Here is a 24,751-nt window from a genome sequence, read left to right as displayed (position 1 = left end):
CATTAGTTGGAGTGATAAGAATTATGTGTATCATTCTAACGATTAGGGTTCCAATCCCCCTTCTCCATTTAAAAAAAAAACAACATATAAACATCAGTCAATCTGCCATGCATCCACATTCACTCCCACTACAAAATGAATACTTCTATGTTCATGTTACTCAAGAAAGGCAATTTCCCTTTCACTAAACTTTTTTCACTTGTTGCATTACATATATACACACACATTGACTGGTATAGGTGTAAGCAGTGGTAGGAGACATGGCCTCCAAGGTCTCATTAATTTGTTCTAATATTTAAAGCCCCGGCAAGATTATTAATTGTACACACATTAACCAAAACTTTTGGATATATAAAAACACAAGATCATATGTTGTGTTGCACCAAGGCTGGAGATATATACATATATATACCTTAAATCCATTAAACCCATTTTGTGGGTGTATCAGTGTATGTGCACATGAAAAAGGACAGGAGACACAAAGAGTAGTTCCAATCACCTTATTGTGTATACTCTCCATTAATGTTACCTCTCTACTGGTTGGTGTCATTGGTTCCTTTCAGAATAAATGCTGATTATAAGTAAATTCACTAGTTTCTTTCATCACATAATTTTGTATGGTCGAAATGGTACTTTTTTTTTTATTTATTCATAACCACATCATACATTTTTTTTAATGGAGAATTCTCTAGTCCGACATACCCACCAGATAAACTAGATAATTGGGTGAACTCTAAACTCGGATTGTCAACTCAATTTGCTCCACATTAAAGTCGGATAAAACCAGGTCAAAATTCACAAAGAATAGTTAACTTCACCAATCCTCTCATGAGCTTTTGATCCATACAAATAAATAATGCTGAAACTATAATCAACTTTACGATCCCAACAAAAGTTTTTTTATTAACGATATTCTATAAATTTATTGTTTTAATATTTGATATATGTCTAAACTCAGATAATCAATCCACGTACATATAAATTTCTCACATCATGTCAAATTTCTAACATGACGTTAAAGCGGTCGAAATGGTACACATTTCTGGGCAACTTGTCAAAATTCTAATATTCCATTTCATATTTTTAATTTTTTTGGGTATTTATTAAAAAAAAAAAACACACAACAAGAAGGAGACAAAACAAAAAAAGGCAAAAGTTGAGAAATGCAAGGCAAATGGCCAATCTCTCTCTCTCTATCTCCATCATATCATCTCGGAATCCCCGTCAGAGACACCCACACACATTTGTTCTTGATAGAGAGAGAAACAGATACACGAGACACGGAGACAGTTGTAGTGAGAGAAACCAAAGTGTGGGGTATTGACGTTGACTTGTCAATAGGGGGTGTGGCCTTGACTGTGCCACGTGGGCCCCACGTCATGGCCTACCCTAACTCCCCCGTCTATTCAAATCCAACTCATGATTCGCCTCCCCTTCGCCGACAGCCTTGGGCTGGGCCTCCCACCCCCCACTTTGTCCCACTTGCGTCATTCCGCGCAGGCCTTTTTTGTAGTACAATTGGACCCACTTGCATTTTTGATATTTTCATTGCGGGAAAAGATTATATACGGTGGACTTCATTTTGCCTGCCATGCTCCCGCCGTTAATATTGCTTATCATGGCCACTGATGGGATGAGCGTGACTGTGACACTGACCTGGAAGGATATAATGCAAAATAATTAAAATAAAAAATTAATAATAATATCATGCAAAATTATCTTTTAAATATTTGATAACAAACTCAGGTCGTCAAAAATGCGTCGATTTGCTTACCGTTTTAGTTGAAGGTTGCAATAATAATGATAATAAATGTCTGGAGACAAGGTTAGCCTACAATGCCAACCACACGCCCTCTCTAGTCTATTCTACCACTGTTAAGGTTTTCTTGAATAGTAAGTTAATGTATTTTAAATTAAATAGAAAAATAGCATTTGTATTTTGATAATATAATTAAGTATTTGATTTGTTATCTTAGACGATTTATTATGTGTATTTTTTTTCAAATTCAATGGGAGACTTAAAATCCAACATTAAATCAAAGAGAATATGCACTTCATTGGGTCGTTGTGATGAGAGTTTGAATATAAATCTAACCCTAAGGTGCAAGCAAGCGAGGAGAGGGAGAGAGAAAAAATAATTGCAAATGACTCGAATTTCTTTAAAAAGAACGAGATACCCTAAAATCAATCTCCTTGAAAAGTATGAGATACCCTATAATCTCCTTGAAGATAGTAAGATATTTTAATTCGTGCCTCAATCCAGTTACAATCATTATTTCATCTATACCTTATATATTTCTTTTATAGTAATGTAGAACTTACTCAGCTACTCACCAGATGACTAATTAGTAAACTATGAGCCACATGTGAAAACCTGTAACTCCATAAACAAGTTGAGACTTAAGCCGAGACCTAGTGTCGGAAGATAACTTATACCTTATATACGTCATTTTGTTTTAACAAATTTCAATTATAATTTAATTATAAATTTTATTGTAGTTTTGCACTGACAAGGCAGCCATGAATGTGTTGAACTTTGACCAGCTCATATAGCTACACTTTATTATTTCTTTGAAAACAAGCGAATAATTGATTAGAAAAAAGATGTTGGAGGCTACACACAAATCTAGAAAGGCAAGCCAGAAAAACATAATTATTACAAGACACGAACATATCATAGGTATCCCCCCATATGAGGTCATGATGCTCACGTGACCGCCCCTTCTTCTCTTTACGACCTTTTCTTCTTTTTTTAATTTCCAAATTTTAAATTCTACGAACCCTAACCTAAACTACTACTACTTCTACTCCTCGTATAGATTACAATGCATTGGGAACTAACTTATGTGGTCTTTTTTTTTTTTGGAGTTAACCTAGTTTGTTAAAATTTCTTAATAATTGTACTAGTTCATTAATGTATTTTATAGGCTCATATAACCACTTGAATGATAATCTAATGATAATCTGTTTATGTTTAAATTATACATACTCTGAAGATCGTGAGTTCAATTTCTCACTAGGAAGAATTTCCTTGTGATGATGTGATGAGTTTTGACCCAACTTACACGGTGATCAGATGTGAAATTTCTATGCGTATAGACATAACGACCCGAATTTAAGTATTTCAGATATCAAAAAGATAAATTTATATGGTGTATTTCTGGATTAAAAAAGTATAGATTCATAAAAATATTAAAAATATTTAATTGAATAAGATAAAGGGAAACAATGACTTTGTGCCTTGTGGGGACACCAATGCATAAACGAGCTAGCATAAGAAAGAAAACAAAACCCTAATTTATTTTGCAAGTTGAGAGAGAGAGAGAGAGAGTGTCATAATCCCTAATGCATGTCTTATTACAATTTGCTCTAGGTCAAAACAAAACTAACTTACAAAAAAAATCTCAATTAAGGAGCTTCCACCATGACTATATGTCGTCTCCAAGGGTTTTGTAGGGTTTGGTCTTTCGTCATTTCCAACATTAAGAAGGTCATTGGTCTTTGTGTTCTACAGACAGTACTATCTCTAGGTCTTATAGTGTCTCGAATTGTTGCATGCATGTTTTAATAATATTTAATAAACTCTAGGTAGAAGCTACTCCCATGGCTTCACTCATGCACGTATTTACATTAATCGATATGAATTATGGCATATAGTTTTTTTTTAAGAAAAAAAAATCACCATTTTTTTGTCTAAATTGTTTCATAATTAAGTAAAATAATGTCCAGATCATCTGTGTCTCTGTGACTCTGTCTCTAAATTACTATCAAATCATTAATGATTTTTTCGTTACAATTACACAAGTTTTCGATTTTCATTAGGAACAGTACTCTCGTATCTATAGGCGCCTCCGGGTTGCTGTATTTTTTAATTTATTTAAAAATCATAAGTATGTAGTCCTTAGTTTAATGAATATAATGATGTATTTTTTTTATACAAAACAAAAATAAAATTCACCTCAAAAAATTCATAAGATGTGTTGAGTTTATATCCAATGAACCCGTAAAATTGATGAAAAGACAAATATAATTTTTTGAAATTTTTAAAAAATACATCATGCTGCAGATGAACTTCACCAGCCTCCTTTCATCCTGTGGTAAGGCGTTGTACTATTATCCAACTTAACTTATCATTGGATGGAAATTTTCGCTCGCGCGGGTCTAATGACATGATTTTAGATCCATATACGATGTTTAAATGACAACTTGTATGGTTTAAAAAAACAAGACTACTTGTAATTGAAAGAGGAAAATGTGGTAGTTGTCTTTTGAATCTTGGTCATACATATTCTAATATTTCAGTTTGTAAATTAATATTGGGTTAGAACAAGCAACCATGTAAGTATAAAGTATGTTACAATAAATAGTTATAGACTAACTAATTAAGAGATTGGAGACTTGGGCTCCACTAATGGTATCCACTAGGCCCAAAATCCTAGGAAAAGATATGGCTTTTACGAATAAAGAGCTTCTCATTATTATATTTAATGATGTTTTGGCAACGACACAATTGTTTCTAATACTAATGCAAGTGAGATTGTTAAACCTCATTAGGGTTAGATGGAAAAAACCAAATTTATCCTTGTTGCTCTCTATGATATTGTCCTTGATCGGGGTTATTTTGGTCAATATACAATACTTATAACCAATATATTAGTGCTTAATATGGTCAAAAACAAGATCCTACACTTGTTAGGTAAGCACCCACATGGCTCTACGTGTAAGATAAATTAGATTATATTCTTTATTGATTTTCAAAGCTTAAGTCACATGGCTTGAGGGCTAAAAAATTGGAAAATTAGAGATTGATTAGATAAATGATTAATGTGGATACTTTAATTAATTTAACTTATGAGAGATTATTGAATATTCGCACGCATGAGACTTGTTGATTATTATAGTAATGATAATTAAATTAATCCTTTCTCTTGCCTTTTTAGTCTATGAAGGTGCAACATAGCATGTGAGAAGATTTTGGGATTGAGTCATTGTGCACAAGCTTTGCTACATTTTTTTTTCTTTATTTGTTTCTCAATATATATTCCCTTGATTGGATCTTAACCAACCGATATAATTTGATTTATAGTTACAATACTAGATGTTGTTTTTTTGCGTAATATAAAATGATTAGATGGTTACTTAGGTATTTATTTTCCAAAATTATAGAGATTATGGGTTTGAGTAGGGAGGCGGAATGATTTCTTGAAATAAAAAACCGTGAAGGGAGGTTAGGAATATCTATAAAGGTATCCAGAGCGAAAAATACCCAAATAACCATCTAGTATATTGTTTACTTGGGCACTCATTTTTTCAAACTAAAGATGTTATGGGTTTAGGTGGAGAGGCGTAATTATTCCCTAAAATAAAAATCGCGAGGGGGATGGGATTTAGGAACGCCCGTAGAGGTATCCTAAAGCGGACAATACCCAGGTAATCAACCACTCAACTAGTCTAGTTGTTTCACTTTCACAAAGTAAAACGGTTATGGATTCGAGTGGGGAGACGAGATAATTTATTGAAATAAAACCGTGTGTAGGACGGTAGAAATGTCTGTAAATGTACCCTAGAACGAACAATACCTTTAGACTCAAAGACGCATCCACAAGCGAATCGAATATTGGTTAAAATTCAAAGAAAATATAACGATTGAAGTATTCGAGAATTTATAAGTTTGGTAAAAAATATCGATTAAAAAAAGGGACTTTTGGAGGCCGGTACACTAGATTATATTTAATTGTAAAAAAGTGCAATCACTAAAACATCCTTTTAAAAAAGTACACTGGGGATCATCTTTTACCAAAATAACCTCAATTTTGATTTTCTCTCTCCACGAATTGTGATACAATAGTGATACTTTTAAATAGAAGATCCAATTTAGTGTTCAATTTATATTTTTGGCTCATAAAATGATGATATAAATGTTCGAATGTAAATTTGATAGCATTACATGTCTTTCTGGTTCAATTATGTCATTTTAGTGGATTTTTGATGTTCGTGATACTATAGTGATACATCTCTGCAGCTGTAAATGTTTTTCCAAAACGAGCAAGAGATGTACAAACCAAGAAAAGAAAACCAAGAAAGGAAAAGTAATTAGGAAGAAGAAGTATGCATATTGGTTCAATTGTATCATTTTAATGAATTTTTTGTGTTCGTGATACTATAGTGATACATCTCTGCACTTGTAAATGTTTTTTCAAAACGAACAAGAGAGGTAACCAAGAAAAGAAAATCAAGAAAGGAAAAGTAGTTAGGAAGATGAAGTATGCATACTAGTTTCATCATTTTAGTGGTTTTTTGGTGTTGGTGATACTATAGTGATACTATAGCGATACATCTCTGCAAAAAACGAACCAGAGTCCAGATCTGCAAAAAAACAAAGCACAACCCAGATTGAACAACGAAGTATAGTCCAGATCTGTCAAAAACGAAGCAGAGCAACTCGACGCAGTCCAGATTGAGCAACGACGAAGAAGGAGATGAAGAGAGGAGAAACTCGGCCAAAAACGGAGAAGAAGACAACGAAGAACCAGATCGAGAAGAAGAAGAAGAAGAAGAAGAAGAAGAAGAAGAAGAAGAAGGAGAGAAAGAAGGAGATAACTTTTAGTAGAGAAGAATGAGAGAAAGAGAGGACACACTAGAGTTGGATAGTTGGAGGGAGAAGAAGAAGAAGAAGAAGAAAGAGGAGGGTATTATAGGTATAAACTAAAAAATATCTTAAGTCAGATGACCAAATTACCCTTAAATTGCACTTTTTTACAATTTTAAAAATGTCCATGACCTTTTTACAATTAAGTTGTCTAAAGTGCTCTTACTGCCAATTGTCCGTTAAAAAAAGGATCATGATTAGGGGCGAAGAAGGAAAAAAATAATAATGTGAGGGTTTAATGCAACACCAAAGAGGAGGCCCAGCTGAGGGGCTGCAATTCTTGGGCTTAAGTCTCCAAGGAAAGGCCCAATACGTAAATTAAGTCCAGTTATTTTGGTTATGGGGCCGTACATTAAGTCCAGTTATTATGGTTATGGGCCATTTATTAAGTCCAGTTACTTATGGGCCGATCAGTCAATTAAGCCCATTCAAACCCTATACCAATGAGCCGATGACAAGAAGATGCAATTTAGGAGTATGGGCTTGGCCCGTAGAGATATATTCGTAGGCAGGGAATTGGGGATTTTTTCTTCAAATTAGGGTTCTAGCTTTCTAGGGTTTGTGACTGATTTAGTCGGGAGATTTTGGCAATGGGGTCTGATCAGTCTGGCGAAGCGAAGCTTTTCGTGGGAGGGATTAGTCGGGAGACTACTGAAGGAGTCCTCAGAGATCACTTCTGTAAGTACGGTGTTGTTCTGAATGTTCATGTTGCCAAGGATCGGAGCACCGGAAACCGAAGAGGATTTGGCTTTGTTCTGTTCGCTGATGCCTCTTCACTCTATAAGGCACTGCAAGACCCACATGTGATATTGGGAATAATGGTCAGTTTAAGCAGTCCTTTTCTCACTTGTTATGTACACTGCTCCGTTGAAAATTCTCAATTTAAGTCCGTAATTCTTGTCCTTTTGCTTCTTTTTTTTCCTTCCTTTTCTTGTACATAAAGTAAAGAACCAATCTATAAAGAGTGCTGCTTAGCTATGTCACAGGGCTAGGTTACAGGTCTAATGGCTACTCATATGATATTATTGATGTTCTTTGCATGTTCTGGATTACCATGAAACTTTGCTCCAGTTGTTAAATTAGTCACTGTTCGTTGTCTTTTAGCCAGTGCTGTTGGCAAGCCTTTGCACACAGATGGATTAACAGCAGCTAAGAGTAGAATTCGCTTTTCTAGAATCTGTTCTGAAATGCAATTGCTCGTTTTTTTTTTCCACTAGGGTTGTTTGTTTAATGTCTTTCCTTCTTAATCAAAAGCAATATTTTTTGAATAGATGACATTTATTGAAGCACCAAGAAGGTTCCAAGATCGTCTTGATTATTCAGTTCCTTATTATTGATTAACTTGTAATTATTTTAGGTAGATGTGAATAAAGCAAGACCCAGGCGTGACCAACACGACAGCCAGCAACAACAGCTGCAAAAACACCATCAATGTCAACAACAGCATGAGGGTTTATATAAGAATTGTGGTCTTGGTATCAGTGAAAATAATCGTAGGACCAAAAAGGTATTTGTAGGAGGCTTAGCAGCTAGTTTAACTGAGCAACAGTTCAGGAGTTATTTTGAGAGGTTTGGTAGGATAATGGATGTAGTTGTTATGCATGACAACTTAACCAATCGACCTAGGGGCTTTGGATTTGTTACTTTTGATTCAGAGGAGTCTGTGGAGAATCTTATGCAGCAGAGCTTCCATGAGTTGAATGGTAAGCTTGTGGAGGTCAAGAGGGCTGTGCCAAAATTATCTGTTAATAGTTTTAACAATGGTCATAATCGGAAGGTTGATGGTGGGAGAAGTTATTCTTATCCTAGTTCTGAACCAGGCAGTTACCTTCCCTATAGTCATGGATATGGAATTTACACAGCACATGCTCCTTTGCCAGGATATGGTGGTGTTGGAGGGTATCACTATGGAACAGATATATATGCGGGCATGTACCCTATGGTAGGATACAACAGAGTTGGTTACGGGGTTACTCCAGTGGTCGCTACAAGCCCATGGACTGGCCCTCTGGTGATTGAATCAAGGGCATACCAGTTTTCTTATAGCAATGCTTGTGCATATCCTTTCAACATGAATGGTGGGGTTGGAAATATGTTTACATTATCTGGTGGTTTCGATGGGATTGTTCAGCCAGGAGTGAATTGGAGAACAAATCAGGTCCTTGGCAGCATTGAACATCTGCCAGCTGATGTGACACCCGCTGCTACAATGGATGGGGAAGAGGAGCATGCTGATTCTTCAGGTTTTAATGGAAATGATAGTGCTGTTTCTAGCTAACATCAAAGATTCTCTGGTGGACAAATTAAGCTTTTACTTGATAGGCAATTTCTCTTAATCAGTAGCACCATTCTTTCTGAGAATTTAGGATCAGTGAATTCTTTAACCGCCTGTGGTAAGACTGCTCAACCATCCCATTCAGATGTCCATTGTAGATGTAATTCCTGTATCATAAAGCTGTTGTTTCTTTCCGTTTGTTTTACATGTGTCTATAATGTTTCGGTACAGATTTCGGTCTTTGTAATATATATGCTCTTTCAGATTTCAGTATTCCTGTGCCTTACCCCCTTCCAGAATTGGAAATCTCTGTGTTCATGTGTGCCTGTTTGTGTGTTTTGAGTGTGAGTGCGGCCATGCGCTGGGTTGATGTCTCGTAAGAGTAGAAAGGCTTCTGTTGAATATATGTTTGCATGCATGCTGAGAGCTCAAATTGGCCTCACAGGATGTTCAGCCGCAGTTGATGTTGATTATTTGTAGGTTTATTCCTTTGTTTGGTTTCTGGTGAGTTGTGCAGCACTACAGCTGCTTATAATTCAACTTGTAAAATTCTTGTAGACAACTAAGCCCGCCCGCCCACGCGCATAGAAGTTTGTTTTCTGAGAACATCTGCGCGTATAAGAGTTTTTTCCATATGAGAAGTTGAGAACAAGGTAAGCGGGCGTATAAAAGTTTTCCATATAAGAACAAGGTAAGTGGAGCCAGTTGGTTGTCAAAAGAGTATTGTGCAAAATTGAAAATTGTATTAATTCAAACAATTTGTGAAATAACGAAAATGGTAATTTTAGAGATCTGTTTGTATTATGTGTAAATATTAAAATATGAACAAAAATTGTAGGGGACTTGTGGCAAAAGTAAAAGTGTAAAACAGAGTACCACAAGGTTTCGCAGATATGCTGCTTCTAAGCCAAGCACCGGGTACAGCTCTCTCGACCACTCTTCCATCTCCACTCAAATTCGCCAACCCAAATCCAACTTTGTTCGCGAACAATCGAAAAGCCAGATTTTGCTCTACCAGAATTCGTACCAGACGTGTTAATATCACTCTTGCAAAGGCCGATGGAGGGGTCGACTCGGGCTCTGCAACCAAGCAAACTCCTCCCCGTTCTCCACCTTTCGGCAGTGACGAAACCATTTTTGTGGGTCAAGAGAGTGTTCCATTGGAGGGTGTCATCCAATTTGAGAAAACTAGCTCATCTTCGCGAATAGATAAATGGGGGTAATTATTTTTATATGGTTCTAATTTCTAGCTTCTAAGTACCTGTTTCCTTTGTTTTCTGAACCTTTTCTTTCTATTACCATTGGTTTGCGTCTATTAAATTGTTTTGAGGGTTAATGGGTTTGAATGGTTTGATTTTCATAGTCGTGTGGCTCTGCTTGCTGGTGGGGATGTGCTGGCATTGCTTTTGTTCTCTGCAATTGGGAGATTCAGCCACGGGTTATCTGTTTTTGACCTAGAAACTCTCCGTACAGCTGACCCTTTTATTGCTGGTAAGTTTGTGCCTTTTCTTCGTAATTGGGAAGTTCACTGTTTTCCTCCTCATCTTCATAGTCATTGATATTAAAATTATAAGTGAATGTTGTATTGAGATGCGGGTAATACTTTTGGCAGGTTGGTTTTTGAGTGCATACTTCCTCGGGGGTTACGCAGAGGATGGCCGAGGAATGAACGGTTTGTCCAAGGCTGTTACGGCTGCTGCCAAGTCATGGGCTTTGGGCATTCCGGTATGTCCTTTGTTCTTTCTCCACTTTGTTAAAGTTTTGTTCTTGTAACTTTGTCCTTCATGGTCTTTATTTAAATGTATACAATTGTGGATTTTTGATCCTTCATATTGTGTTAGCAGCCAATTTTATTCATGGCTGCTATCATTTGGAAACATAACAATTTACCTGGGGCCTGTTCTTATGTCCATTAGAAACCAATTGCCACATCCTTCTCATTGTGTAAAAATTCATTGTTGTAATGCACAAATGCAGGAGTGTAACAATGATTCGCTCGGCTGTGAAAACTTGAAGTGATGGCATGTAAATATGTAATGTAATTCATCCTTAATCTCATGCAAGCAACTATGGGCATAATGCCAATTTTTTCTTTCTTTCTTATTTTTGAATAGTCCCCTAATCGCATTCAAAATGATGGATTCATAAAAGCAAAATATCATGTAATTCTCAAAATGAGCTTTTATGGGTTACCTTCTGCTTGATTAAATTTCTTCGTAGTCTTGTTTCCTTATTCACTTTTTGGTGCTAATATTTACTTTCTTGAGGTCTTATCATATCACGAGTTGTTAAATACACAAGTAAAGCTTTTGAATACTTGCCTTCTTAAAATTGTGTATTGAACTAGGAATATATGGCTGTTGGCTCTGAATTTGGGTTTTTCTGAATCTTTCTGACGAGGCTCTTTTTATTTTTGTTCTATATATTTGAGACACGTGTCCTTCACGCATTTGTTTCAGTAGGCTTTCTTAGTCGATGCGCTGTTTGACTCATCATCCTCGTTGCAGATTGATAATAGTTTAGTCTTATATTGATTTTCTTATTTCTTGATCGTATTGGTATGTACCAACTACTTTCCTGACTGAACTCTATTTGCCAGTTAGGAGTAATTATAAGGGCAACAACATCTGGTCATATTCCACCATATATGTTTATCGTAGTAACAATTGGGAGCACTGCTGTTTTACTCATTGGATGGAGAACACTATTATTCAGCATTTTTCCCAATGTTAATGACAAGAAGGATGATGTATACCGACGTGGCAGTCCATTTGAACTATTTGAGGTACAAATGATTTTCTTCTTCTGTAACATTAGATTTATATAACCTATAGAGTGCATTTCCAAATTTTCACCTTATGATTTTTTTTGTGAAGGATTTTGTTGCCTGCTTATCCTTGCAGTTTGAAATCATCTTTGACGTGCTATGTGGCTTTGTATTACTTGATGGATGCTTCATGGTTGAGTCTGCTATGTGGCTTTCTATTACTTGATGAATGCTTCATGGTTGAGTCTTTCCTTGTACAATATGAGGAGCTTTGAAGCCCTTTAAGTACTTGGATGTATGCTGTTAATATTAACCCTACCATTCAAACCATTAAAGTCTCACCCAAAGAAAACTCTAATAAGTGTTGAATAATTAAACTTGTTATTATCACTTTACTTATTGTCTTCATAAAATATATTTCTTGATTATTGAAGAGTTGTATTGGAGTATGTAGAGTCTCCTTTAGATTAGAAGAGTCATTAACAAGTTCATGTATAAGAGTTTCTGCTGTTAGGACAAATAGCAGTAAATGTTTGTGGTATCAAGTAACAGATTACAAGAATACAGTTTTAAAAATATTTGTTTTGCAAACTCCTTGTTGGGAACTGCCGGGCGAATTAAGATCACTGTAGGTGGCCTCTGCTGTAAATTGAATTTAGAAGCCTGAAGCCTTAGTAGAATAGGTGTCAGGGAAGAAAGGCAGGAGGAAGTAAACTTGTGGGATTTAAATTTTTTTTCTTTCAGAGTTTGTCTTCTGAAGGACGGGTTAGAAGCTGGATGAGATTTTTTAAAATTGGAAGGAAAGAAAAATTAACCAGCCTCAGCTTGTATTTGCTCTTTTCGGGTTATATTTTTTAAGATGAATATTTGGAATTAACATATATTCCTTTACTTTCTTTTATGCGTATTATATATGTAGCTTGCTTGGCTTGATTTTATAGTGGCTTGCACCCACCCACAATCCCCACAGAGGGTAGTTACTCAATACTCATAGAATTATTACCTTTTTTTGCAGTTGCTTACATCATTAGTAAGAAGGTGGTGACTGGTGAATGGTAGCCATTTTTTGTGCTTTGAGGATGATCATATTCATATTCTAGATCTTAGACATCAATCTTCTCAACTGTTGAACCATACATTTACTTATCAGCTGTAACTTTAGCAGGTAAGGATAATGTTGAGCTGATATTTATATGTAGTCAATATTTCTGTATTCTTTAGTATTACTTCGCCTGAAATATATTATCGATATAGTTTTTTGCTCAATTTAAGGATTACAGAATCAAGAGATTACACCAAGATTGTATAGTCATCCAATCCTCTTTCACATACTTATGAGAAACTGTCGGTGCTTTAAGATCAGGGAAAGAGGAGTGAAGGACTTATTTCATTTCAAATCCATCAATAATAATACAAGGGCTGCCATTGACAAGAACCTGTTACAGTTGTAGTTATAATAGGATGTTTTGCAGAAGTATACAATAATAAAATAATTAATCTTGACATTGCTACAATAAGTAAAAGAGGAAACTTGTTTCTTTTTTATGCATCGACCATAGCAATTAGGGTTTCCTCACAAGGTGCTTCTTTTAAAGAGTTTACTTGGTAAGCCTTAATTGAGGCTCCGCTGGTATTGTTACTCATAAAGATATATGGAGTGTCTACATTCTTTTTAAATTGGATGCCTGCGTAAGCAGTTATCTGGTAGAATTTGTATTAAAATTTGCACGACCTGTACAGTCTTTATATGATACCTTTTTGTCTCTTGAATGGTTACCCAATTTCCGTCTACTTGTTCTGTATTCATTCACTTCTAGCAATTTACACCATTATATGACAATTTGTAGTGTCTCACGTCGAACATAGTCATTCTGATAAATTGAGGTTGAAATAATTTATTCAATTCTGTCACGCGGTGCTTGTAAGCTTTCTTGCCGAAATTATGTTGTGGGTCATTCAGTTTTTATCCGAGTGTATAAGTCTATTTATGATGTTTTTGTTTCTTGAGACTGCGTGTGAGCAATGTCTTCTACTTCAGCTATTTTGCACATTAGCATGGTCTTCTATGCTTATCTCAAAGACATACTACCCTCCCTTAGATTGGATCGATTTAGCGTATTCTTACCTCGGTGATTCTGGTATTAGATGTCTGGAATGTTTGTTTGATCCCTAGCGTGATAAGTTTTCGCAAGGTTGAATGAATATCTAGACTTGCTATTGAACTAAAATTTCTTCGGTAATTAAACATTTCATTATTCACTTTGGAATGATGGATTTGTCGCATGATATTTGTGAAGCAGTTGCACATTTATACCATTTGGGCCTTTTTATACTGCTATGTATATTTCATGCTGGTGTTAATGTTCCTCTGTTTCAAGTTACCTTTTTTAGCAATATAAGTGTGAAATGTGTACAGAGGATGAAGTGAGACTGAGAAAGGCCGCTCCATCTTCTTAAACCTTGTCAAACATATTAGCTGAAGCTTATACAACGGAGAGAAAATGCCATTTTTACACTGTCGATATTTGTGTGAAGATATGGGAAGAAAAAATGGCTCTTACGAATTTGAAAAAAAGCTGGTGGATTTGACATCTAGTTTTTAGGCTTCTTTAAGAAATTTATGGGTTTTTAGGGTGTGCCCTATCTATCACCTATGGTCATCCACAACAGTGATTGGATATGGCATCTGGTGAATTCTTACCATGATTCAGACTATTTTCAAAGCCAATAATCATCTATTATTGACTAAAATCATGGCCTGTTTGACCAATTATGAAACCTTTTAGGTGGGATGATATGGTGATTATCACCTCATCAAATCATGTCGGCAGGTAGGAAGAAGATTTGCTGCAAGTGAGATCCAGTTGGTCCCAAACCCACATGGGGTTTTACTCATGCTGTTGTATAAATCTTCATTTTTGTTCATGACTAGGCTGTAAAAACTAAAAAAAAAACCTTTGATTGGTCAAAAGGATTTGACAAAAATGCACATGTGAAGTTTTCAAAATTGGTGTCAGGGAGTGGGGACTAGGGATGGCCCTGGCCTGGCCTAGCTTGTCACATTCTTTGGCAAGTCAAATCATGTTTCTTCTTAAAAAACACAAGTTACCATAAAAAGGAAAAAATTTTCATGGTTTAATTCGATTAATGAGCAAATGGGTATTGGTATTTTTGGACCACGAAGTAAAGGCATTACATGGGCACAAAGTGTTTGATAAAATTCCTCAGAGAAGCCACAGTCGACCACCTCCTTAAAACTCCTCCAAAGTCCAACAATAACCTTTAGATTCTTTGTTTCCACTCATATGGAATTAGTTTAGGGTTGTGTGCTTTGTTCTGACTTCTGATTGGTAATTGATCCCTTCAAGTTAGTTTCAAAGTCCATTTTTTGGTAAAAATATGAAGGTAGTTGTCACTTCAGCTGCATCAAAACCTCACCCAAGAATCCCTTAGTACTTCTTCAATACACCATTTTTTAATTAGTTGCAAGGAGAGATGGAAACTTCTCGCAAGGAAACCCAATGGAAGAGAATCTATGGCGATTGTGACATGACATGTAGGCTATAGATTCTGACAATAGAGAGAGAGAGAGAATAGTGACAAATAGAAGATGGTAGAGTACAAACTACAAAGGGCTTTAGTAGGTGTAGCAGAAGCAGAGTAGCATAGCATGCAAAGCAAAGACGCATTCATATTTAGGGGTTAAGGAGAGGAGCAGTAGCAAATGCTGGTTGTGAGAGAGAGAGAGTATCTAAAGAAGGAAACAGAGTGAAGCAGTAAACAGCTTTTTTTGTTGTTGTCATTCTGAGTTCTTGGGGGGAGCCACCTTCCTTCCCTAGTGTGATCTCTTTCTCATAAATCATAACCCACTTTCTTTTGTATTGGCCCCCCTCTCTCATTGGTCATTGGCTCTTTTTTTTTTGTGATCTATCCTCAGATTTTTGTTGAATTTGGGCATCTGAATTGAATTCTTGAAACCTAGTTAGGAAAATATAGGTTGCCCAACTTAGTCCTGTGTTGAATTTTGTTTGGACTTTGTGTGTATTCTTTCATGCAATTCCTGTGTTGAGAAGTGGAGTATTAGGTGCATGTTTCATTAACATCTTCATTAATGAGAACCAACCAGCATGATTATTAGGCTTGTTCATCCTAGGTAAAGCTCCTTATGCATTAATGATGTGAGTTGTGTTGATCTACAGACTACAATAAGGCTTCATAGATCATTTACTGGTAAAACATTGATTTCACAGTTGAACACTTTTAACTTCAACATTCCTTCTAATCTTTGTTGTGGAGTCTATGAATTATAAGTCCTCGAGTAGAATCATAACGACTTACTTCAATTTTGACTCTACCATCCGGTAGTATACATATAAAACTACGCCGAACCCTTCCGAAAATATAACCTAGAATGAAATCTTCATTATCCAAATGAACCCGGAACATATTATTTGGAAGTGATTTCTCTCTGGTTATTTATTTTTTTCTGCAGTGGGATTCAATATCTATCACTGAATCTCTCTTGTTTTCAATGTGGAATTCTTCATTGTACCTTACTAACTAAACCATGTTTATGATGGATTTTCTTAGTTATTTGAAAATATGTATATACCCCAAGAACATCCTTTGTTTCTTGGACTGAATCCTTAAGCTTATGAAGATTGATTGTGCAAAGAGTTTCTATAGATGGACAGTGTTTCAGTGTATTTTGTCTTTCCTTCTCTGCTTCTTCTGTTCTTTCACTTTCCCTCTTTACTCTTTTTCTTGCTTGTGAGGTCCACATCTCTGACCAAATTTAAGCCTGCAAATTCAATGGCTGGACAACACATTGTTCTCTCCAATTCTTTTTGATTGGTGTGTCCCCATTTGGCACTTCCTCATAAATCTATTTGGATAATTGTATGTTTACTTCAAATACAAATTAAGCACTTGACAATGTGCCATTACTTTGTTTCACCTGTCAATTTCACAAACAACCTTTGGCAGGGATTGCCTAATTGTCAATGAAGATACTTGACTCCAGCTTTCATTGTTTGTGCATGTTGAATTTGTATTTCTTTTATGGGTATTAGCAAGAAACAAGTGGTAAACCACTTGGGTCATAGCATAATTGTGAATCTCAATGAACCCGATTATGAAATTACTCAAGATATCTTATAGGGTCAAATCGTATGGATTAAAAGGTATTGAGTTTGACTTCCACTTAGAGCAATACCTTCGCGATTATGCGCTAACTAGGTTTTGACCCAATTTTCCATGTCGTCAAGTAAGAAGCTGAAAATTTTATGTGCGCACCGGCCTGATGACCCGAGTTTAGGCCCATATAAAATGTCCAAAACATAAGCTTGTATGATGTCGTTTTTGGTAAAAAAAAAAGAACCAGAGAAGTAACACTTGGGTTTTCTTACATAGTATCATTAATAGAAGCATGACAACGGGTCGAGGCACACCCATGGAAGTACGGGGCGGGGGCGGGGGCGGGGGCTGGGGCTGGGGCGTGGGCGAGGCAGCCATGATCCGCCCCGTTGCCATGCTTACCTGATTGTGCATATAATTGCTGTAATTAATCAAAGAGTAGGACTTAGTGACTTATCTTGTCCTTAATAACTTCTCTAATGATTATTGTGGAGGCAGGTAGACAAAATATGGCCCAAAAAATGGGCATGGAGCCTATTTTGAGGTTAGAATTATCAAAAGGAGACAAACTCCACCTTTCATCAAACAAAAATTGGCTAATCACTGAAAAAAGTATTGGTGAAAATGAAAGTGAGTTTCAAAGGGCAGGACCCCCTTTGTGCACTAATTCATGGCAAAATGGTGCTCTGATGGATTGACTCATCATCACCATATAATCAAAAACAATTTTATATATTTCTAGCAATTCAACATTTTTTCCCTCCAAAGCTTGGTCCAAAACCAAATCATTCACATTTGAATATCTGTCTCCATGAACTCTCAACTTTCATGCATTTATCCATGCAATGCAACCCATCCCTTCCTTCCCCACTCATTGTAAAGCAGGGTGTAAGTGGAACCTCATCAAATGACATTCCCAGGAAAATCCTAGAAAATGATGTTTACTTCAGTTTCCTACCATATTCAGACAACAACAGAATGGGCTAAAGGAGATCTTGACTAGCTAGGGAGAAAAAAAGAAGAAAAAATAATTTTGCAGTATGACTAGCTAATGGCAACCAACGATTCTGGTTTTAGTGATTTTTTTTTGTTAAATTTCAATAATAATTCAATATGCTGGGCCCTTTTCCTCATCATTCTTGGAATATTTGAACTTTGATGTCTTTGTATGAGAGACCCACCTGCCTCTTTTTGCCTGGAAGCAAGTGTTGACTAAACACCCCAGTGTCCTTATCAGAAAAATGATAAAGGGGTTCCTGTGTTTTGCCATTTCTGCTAATCAAAGAACGAAACAAAGACAACATCTCACTCCAAGCTAAACTGTTTTCTGGATTTTGTCCGAAACACATTTAATATTTTGCTACGGTTGAGGAAATGTTCAGCAGTAGACTATATTAGTTGTTTGATTTCTGGATCAAATTTTGACTAAAAATAGTGTTTAATCCAAATGGCTTTTCATATTCAATACAGAAATGCAGCACAAGATCTCATCCCTGCCAAAGTGAGCATTCTTTGATATTGGTCTGAATAGTAGCGCTATTAAAAACTAAACCAATTAATCGAACCGACCGATAATTGAGTTAATATGTCACTTATTTTTTTAAAAAAATTACATATTTTTTTAAAGAATGAACCGAAAAAACCAATCAATCGATCGCTTGACCAAGGCCAATTTGGTAGCATACAGGTTGTTAGAGCACTTGCAATTGTGTTATTTTGTCTATGCCAACAAATATGTATAGGGTTTTGTGTTTTGCTGATGTGGTTGTATTGGGTTTTGTGTTTTGCTGATGTGGCTATATTGAGAGATGTGTTTTATATTGAAAGATTGTGTTTTGGTGTAGTTTTATAGGGGACAACATGGAGGGCATGAGAATTTGTTGGCCACCATGTTGGGTGGGAAGTAAAATGTATAGGAATTTGTGTTTTGTTGATGTGGTTATATTAGGAGATGTGTTTTGTTGATGTGGTTGTATTGAGAGATCTGTTTGCCTTGACTTTTTATGTAATAGAAGTGGGACCCAATATAGATTTTTGTTGGGTTAATAAATTAACACTACTGCAGTTGCTCTTACATGCTTAAGAACCCGGAATATAACAAACAAGGGGTGGCACTAGCATCGGTATTCATTGCTTATGGGTTGTTTTGCTTCTGTAAGATTTTTCTATTGAAAGTTGAAACGCTTGTAAGAATTTTTGTCAGAATAGATAAATATTTGTTCACAGCCAAGTTTATGCTGTCAAAAAAATGAATAAAGCACAAATTGAGCTGAAATATGGCACCAAATGACCCCACACAGCCCAACCTTTGTTTATCCAATCAACGGTGGTTGATGGGCTCTCACCATTTTGTGATTGGAGTGGAAATATACCGATATGTGACACCGGGATTTTATTTTGTCGTATTGAGTGTTTTGGTTTTTTTTTGAATTGAAGAAGGAACTTGTGAACCAAAGTGGAGCAGTATTTAAGTTGGGGAAAAACGTTAGATTTCAAATTGGATCCCCTTTAGTTGCAGGGTTTGTACAGAAGCTGTACTGTCTGAAGTGATGGAGGGTGCAGATGTCTTGCCCGTCAAATCTATCTACTGGCTATAAACGCACCCCACTAGATTCAGCTGAACCCATTGTCATTAAAGAGACAATCAGAGAGAGAGAGAGAGGGTGTTTATCTGAGTAATCAGGAAGAGATTACAGCAATTGAGAAAGTGAAAGGTTGGGATTTTAGCTTTGGAATTGATCAGGGTTTTTTTGGTAGGGTTTAAGGGCTGCTTGTTAAAAGGACCAAGAGAGAAGTTTGAGAGAGCGAAAGATTAAAGCAAAAGAAAGAGGTGGTCTTTCTATATACACAGATCCCTATGGAATGCAGGAGTGCTCCCCAGCACTTGTTGCTCTTTGAAATTCATTCTTTTTGTTTAGTTTAAAGAGACTGGTTTGGTTGTCTTTTGAGAGAGAAGGGGAGAGAGAGAGAGAGAGAGAGCATGTGGGGAGTTCCAAGTGATTGCGAGTGCATAGATTGTAGAGTCTCTTAGAAAATTATCTTGCAATGAGTTCTTCTGCTACACAACAAAAGGCCAACCTTTGGCTTGGAGCACAAGAGATTTTGGTATGATTAGTTTATTTGCTTGTCAATGATTGACAAAGTCTTCCAGCAGCTGATAGAGATATACTGTTAAAATACAAAAAAGGAGGAGAGAGAGATACGGGTAGAAGATGAAGCGCACGAGTGATAACAATGAAAGCAATAATAATAACTGGTTGGGGTTTTCCCTTTCACCTCACATGAAAATGGAGGTTCCTTCAGACCCCCATCACTACCATCATCATTCCCAGTCTCCTGCCGCTGTCTCTGATGCTGTCACTACAAGCTTTTATTTGCCAAATCCTCAACTCAGCAACCCTGGAATCTGTTTTGGAGTTGGAGAAAATGGTGGGTTTCACTCTTCGTCGTCTGTAATGCCACTGAAGTCTGATGGGTCTCTCTGCATCATGGAAGCTCTCACCAGATCACAAAATGAAGGTACTTCAGTATTTGTGGGTTTTTCTTTGAAATGCTAGTTTAAAGTGTTTGAATTTGTTTCATTGTCTTTTTTGCTGGTAGGTATTATGCCATGCCCCTCACCTAAGCTAGAGGACTTTCTAGGGATTCATGAGAGGGAAACAATGGCTTTGAGCTTGGACAGTCTGTATTATCACCAAAATGCAGAACCTGAAACAAACAGGCAACACTCAATGGGTCTTTTTCAGGAACCATTCAGGCAGCAGAACCAGTTCTCATTTCAACAACACGCATACTATGCTGGAATGCAATACCAAACCATGTATCAGCCTCCATTAGAGCAAGAACCCAAGGTCACCCAGCTTACAGAATGTGATTCCCAGATCCCTCAAATGGGAGATGACGGTATGCCTTGTTTGAGAAACTGGGTTACTAGGCAGTATCAGACCCACAACCACAATGCACTGGAGCCACAAATGAATGGTAGCATTGTTGATGATGGTGGTGCCTCTGGGTCTGTTAGTGTAATGGGTGGTGGGGATTTGCAATCTCTAACCTTGTCTATGAGCCCTGGTTCACAGTCCAGCTGTGTCACAGCTCCTAGACAGATCTCACCTACTGGTACTGAATGTGTGGCCATAGAAACAAAGAAGAGAGCTTCTGGAAAAGTGGGTCAAAAGCAGCCTGTTCATAGGAAGTCTATTGACACATTTGGGCAGAGAACATCACAGTACAGAGGTGTTACAAGGTTGGTGTTTTTCACACTGTTTAAACTGTTTGTGAAATTTTCTCTATTTTAGTATTTATTCTTCCTTTAATGTTTCCCCCTTGCGTCCTTATTTTATTTTTGTTAATTTTGCTACTAGACATAGGTGGACGGGTAGATATGAAGCACATTTGTGGGATAATAGTTGCAAGAAGGAGGGCCAGACCAGGAAAGGAAGGCAAGGTTAGACAAGCAAAACAAATATGTATATATATGCTTGGAAGTATTCCCTTTTGACTATAATCCTTGGCCCCTCCATCTTCATTGCCTGACTTGTGCTTTCTTTTCATGTTCATGCTTCTGTGGCTGCTAATCTAATCAAATGATGCATTTTCAGTGTATCTTGGTAAGCCTTATTTTGAATGTTAAAATGCATACTTAAAGCTGTTTTAGTTACATGAATGAGGTTCAAACATGGTCTTTCAGGTGGGTATGACATGGAGGAGAAAGCGGCGAGATCCTATGATCTTGCTGCCCTCAAGTACTGGGGACCTTCAACACACATAAATTTTCCGGTCCGGGTTAAACACTCTCTCTTATTCTATAGTACACTAACATGCAAATGATCTTGAATAGTCTCTGAAATGCTATTGTTTTGCTTCTATTTTTCAGTTGGAAAATTACAGGCAAGAACTTGAAGAAATGAAGAACATGACCCGCCAAGAATATGTCGCACATCTACGAAGGTACGATCATGACTAGCATCCAGTAACTAGTGTCCATAAACTACTCGTTAATTGCTTTTTGTGGAGTATTAACATTAACATTTGTTTCCTATGTTTTGCAGGAAAAGCAGTGGGTTCTCAAGGGGGGCTTCCATGTACAGAGGAGTAACAAGGTTTTTACATATTTACATATCTGTTAAAAGTTTATTGTAATCAACGAGAGCTTCTCAGGTGAGGGATCCCGCACTTTATTTAAAGTGCGGGATCCATCTAACACCATTCACTCACGGGTCCCACGCGGGTCCCATCACATGTGGGGGTCACACTTACACATAATGAATGGTGTTAGATGGATCCCTCATTTTAAATAAAGTGAGGGATCCCTCATTTGAGAATTTTCATGTAATCAACTACATAGTATTTGTTCATGGAGTTTTGAGGTTTTATTTTTTGTTTTACCATCTTGTGCAGACACCATCAGCATGGTAGATGGCAAGCTAGGATTGGCAGGGTTGCTGGAAACAAAGACCTTTATCTTGGGACTTTCAGTAAGTTCTCCACTAAAGACTTGAGATGCTTTTATAAGGCTGATGATGATGGCCTACTGTACAACATTCCCATTTTTCAGTAGCAAAAATGCAACTTTTTTAAGGCTGTTTCACCATTGAAGATGCTAAAGAGAAACAAAAAGTATCTCCCATCTTTAAAGAAAATGGTTAGTTTTCTTACTGTTCTTGCCAATCCAAAATATCAGGCACGCAAGAGGAAGCAGCGGAAGCATATGACATTGCTGCAATCAAATTTCGTGGGGCTAATGCGGTGACCAACTTTGACATTACTAGATATGATGTTGAGAGAATCATAGCCAGCAGTACTCTACTTGCCGGAGAGCATGCTAGGCGTAACAAACAAATCGAGTCAAGCAATGAGGCCATTGATTATAGTTCATCAGCACATAACAATACTGAATCTATCCAAGTTGATAACAAGAATGGTGTAGCTGGTTCAGACTGGAAGATGGGCTTGTATCAGTCATCACAGCAGCAAACTAATGATGACATCAGATTGCTTGAGCTGAACTCCATCGACAATGGTAGTTATCGGCATTCCTCATTCTCAATGGCCTTGCAGGATCTTACTGGTATGGATTCTGCCAACTCTATGCAGCAGCAAATAGTGGATGAATCAACAAAAATTGGGACTCAATTCTCAAATGCGTCATCACTGGTCTCCAGTTTGGGCAGTTCCAGAGAAGCCAGCCCTGATAAAGTCTGTCCTAGCACACTGCATTTTGCTAAACCTCCATTGGCATCCAAGTTTATCGCTGGTGTTAATCCTTGGTTTTCATCAACAACTCAGTTGACGCATGCTGCTGCAGTCTCTATGTCTCACTTGCCTGTTTTTGCTGCTTGGAATGACTCCTAGAATTGAAAAAAAAAAAAAAAAACCCCCTATCTTGTCACTATGTGGAAGTTTTGCATGGAAATGAAAAGGGAAACAGTGTGGTCTAGGCCAAAAGAAAAAAGGGGTTTTGATTTTGATTATGTTTAGTGGAGGACAATCAGTGGATCAATGGAAGACAAAAATGGTGGGATAGTTGTGATCTGTCTGTAACCCAAGTGCAAGAAACTTTTCTTTCAACATGGTTTTAACTTTTGGCTCTTATTGGAATCAAGATTATGCAAAATGGAGGAACGATTAAATTCTATGAAATGATGTTTGAACCTTTATACATTATTGAATCTGCTTTTCCTTTTCATTCTACTTTCTTTTCTTGGATGTCCTGCAAAGTACAAGAAACCAGCTCAATGTTCGCCAATAATGCATAAGATATGAACCCTTAATATCTCATTTAATCAAATCTGCATAACAACATCATTGCATTAGCTCTTTTTGGTTATGAGATCTTTCTTCAAATGTGGCTGACATTCTCACTTCATTATTCAAAAAAGTAGTGAAGCCTGAGATTACTTTAAAAAACATTGAGTTTGTATCTTTATTTTTGATTTGAAATGGTCATCATTACTTAGGACTCAGGACTGTCTGCTTGTGTTTTTTCTTTTCTAAAGCAAGCTCTTATGGTTAAAAAATTCTTAAGCTTTTCCAAAATCCCGCTTGTAATAAAAGATTTTGAAGTAAAAGCTTTAGGCCAATCTATACTGACTAACACGGCTTTTATTTTCCTAAGCACACCAGTTTATATTAATTTGAGTCAAAAAAAAAACCTTTATTATTACTTTGAAAGTTTGACCTATTATATTATATACTTCACATATTCTCCTCGACAATGTGAGATAAGATAGTTAACCACATCGTCACTCGATAACTCGCTTAGCACCACCAACTTGACACTACCGAAACTTATGGTCCTGCCCACTCGAATCAGGTGCTGGTGTGGGTTAGTAACTCGTGTGTGTGAGAGATTGTTCACACGCGTAAACTCCATTACAATCTTGACCAATGTGGGATTGCAAGGACTGAACAATCGGTGGCAGAATAGCAGGAAGTTTAGACCAGTAAAGGAAAGGCAGTGTTTTAACTCTGTTTCTTTCACTTTGTATTTTAATGCTCTCAACAGTGCTGTTGTTGTAATGGAATTGGTAAGACAAAATAGACAGCAAAATCACTAACAATGCATAAACAAACATGATACTATGATAGAAATCCTTGGTTGTGGATGATTGATCACTTTTTGACAAGCACCAACTTTGTTTCACGTGCTTAACATAACATATAATAATTAGCTTACACTAAAATGGATAGTATTTAATGACGTGGAAAGCATCGAAACGTAACTAGTTTGTAGTCTGTGGGGTGTTCCAATGCTCAAGTTGGCTTGACATATAATAAAGGTATGGAGATTGCTCGGTGCTTGAATCTCTCTCTTTAGCTAATACTCAAATACTCAAATAGTGAGAATGTGAGAGATTTATCAGGATTAAGGTCCCCTTTTATATGTCTTGGATTTATGATGGTGAACTCTCTCTTGATTTAG

The 24,751-nt window shown here is 36.8% G+C and overlaps 3 protein-coding genes across 4 annotated transcripts; all 3 read left to right on the top strand.

The window, feature by feature from the left end:
• The first annotated feature begins 7,155 nt into the window (after nt 1-7,155).
• Nucleotides 7,156-9,197, top strand: LOC120010054 (RNA-binding protein 1-like). The gene is made up of 2 exons (XM_038860738.1): nt 7,156-7,470; nt 8,007-9,197. Exons 1-2 carry the CDS (start codon nt 7,240-7,242, stop codon nt 8,925-8,927), a joined length of 1,152 nt encoding a protein of 383 aa, XP_038716666.1. The 5' UTR covers nt 7,156-7,239; the 3' UTR covers nt 8,928-9,197.
• Nucleotides 9,198-9,744: 547 nt separating this feature from the next.
• On the top strand, nt 9,745-12,990 carry LOC120010055. 2 transcript variants are annotated; one of them, XM_038860740.1, is made up of 5 exons: nt 9,745-10,143; nt 10,288-10,415; nt 10,537-10,649; nt 10,902-10,957; nt 11,524-11,649. In XM_038860740.1, exons 1-4 carry the CDS (start codon nt 9,818-9,820, stop codon nt 10,941-10,943), a joined length of 609 nt encoding a protein of 202 aa, XP_038716668.1. In that variant the 5' UTR covers nt 9,745-9,817; the 3' UTR covers nt 10,944-10,957; nt 11,524-11,649. The 2 variants fall into 2 exon arrangements, with proteins under 2 accessions (XP_038716668.1, XP_038716667.1); XM_038860739.1 differs by lacking the exon at nt 10,902-10,957 and adding an exon at nt 12,707-12,990 and having other exon boundaries at nt 9,755-10,143; nt 11,524-11,709.
• A 6,172-nt stretch (nt 12,991-19,162) lies between these two features.
• Nucleotides 19,163-23,493, top strand: LOC120011149 (AP2-like ethylene-responsive transcription factor ANT). Its single transcript, XM_038862213.1, has 9 exons — nt 19,163-20,346; nt 20,428-21,073; nt 21,192-21,274; nt 21,429-21,437; nt 21,518-21,606; nt 21,704-21,777; nt 21,879-21,929; nt 22,228-22,304; nt 22,511-23,493. The coding sequence occupies exons 1-9, from the start codon at nt 20,040-20,042 to the stop codon at nt 23,179-23,181; spliced, it is 2,007 nt and encodes a 668-aa protein (XP_038718141.1). The 5' UTR covers nt 19,163-20,039; the 3' UTR covers nt 23,182-23,493.
• Nucleotides 23,494-24,751: the final 1,258 nt, after the last annotated feature.

Source organism: Tripterygium wilfordii, chromosome 12, assembly GCF_013401445.1.
Source record: "Tripterygium wilfordii isolate XIE 37 chromosome 12, ASM1340144v1, whole genome shotgun sequence".
Classification (NCBI taxonomy): domain Eukaryota; kingdom Viridiplantae; phylum Streptophyta; class Magnoliopsida; order Celastrales; family Celastraceae; genus Tripterygium; species Tripterygium wilfordii.
This window is presented reverse-complemented; position numbering and strand designations above follow the sequence as displayed.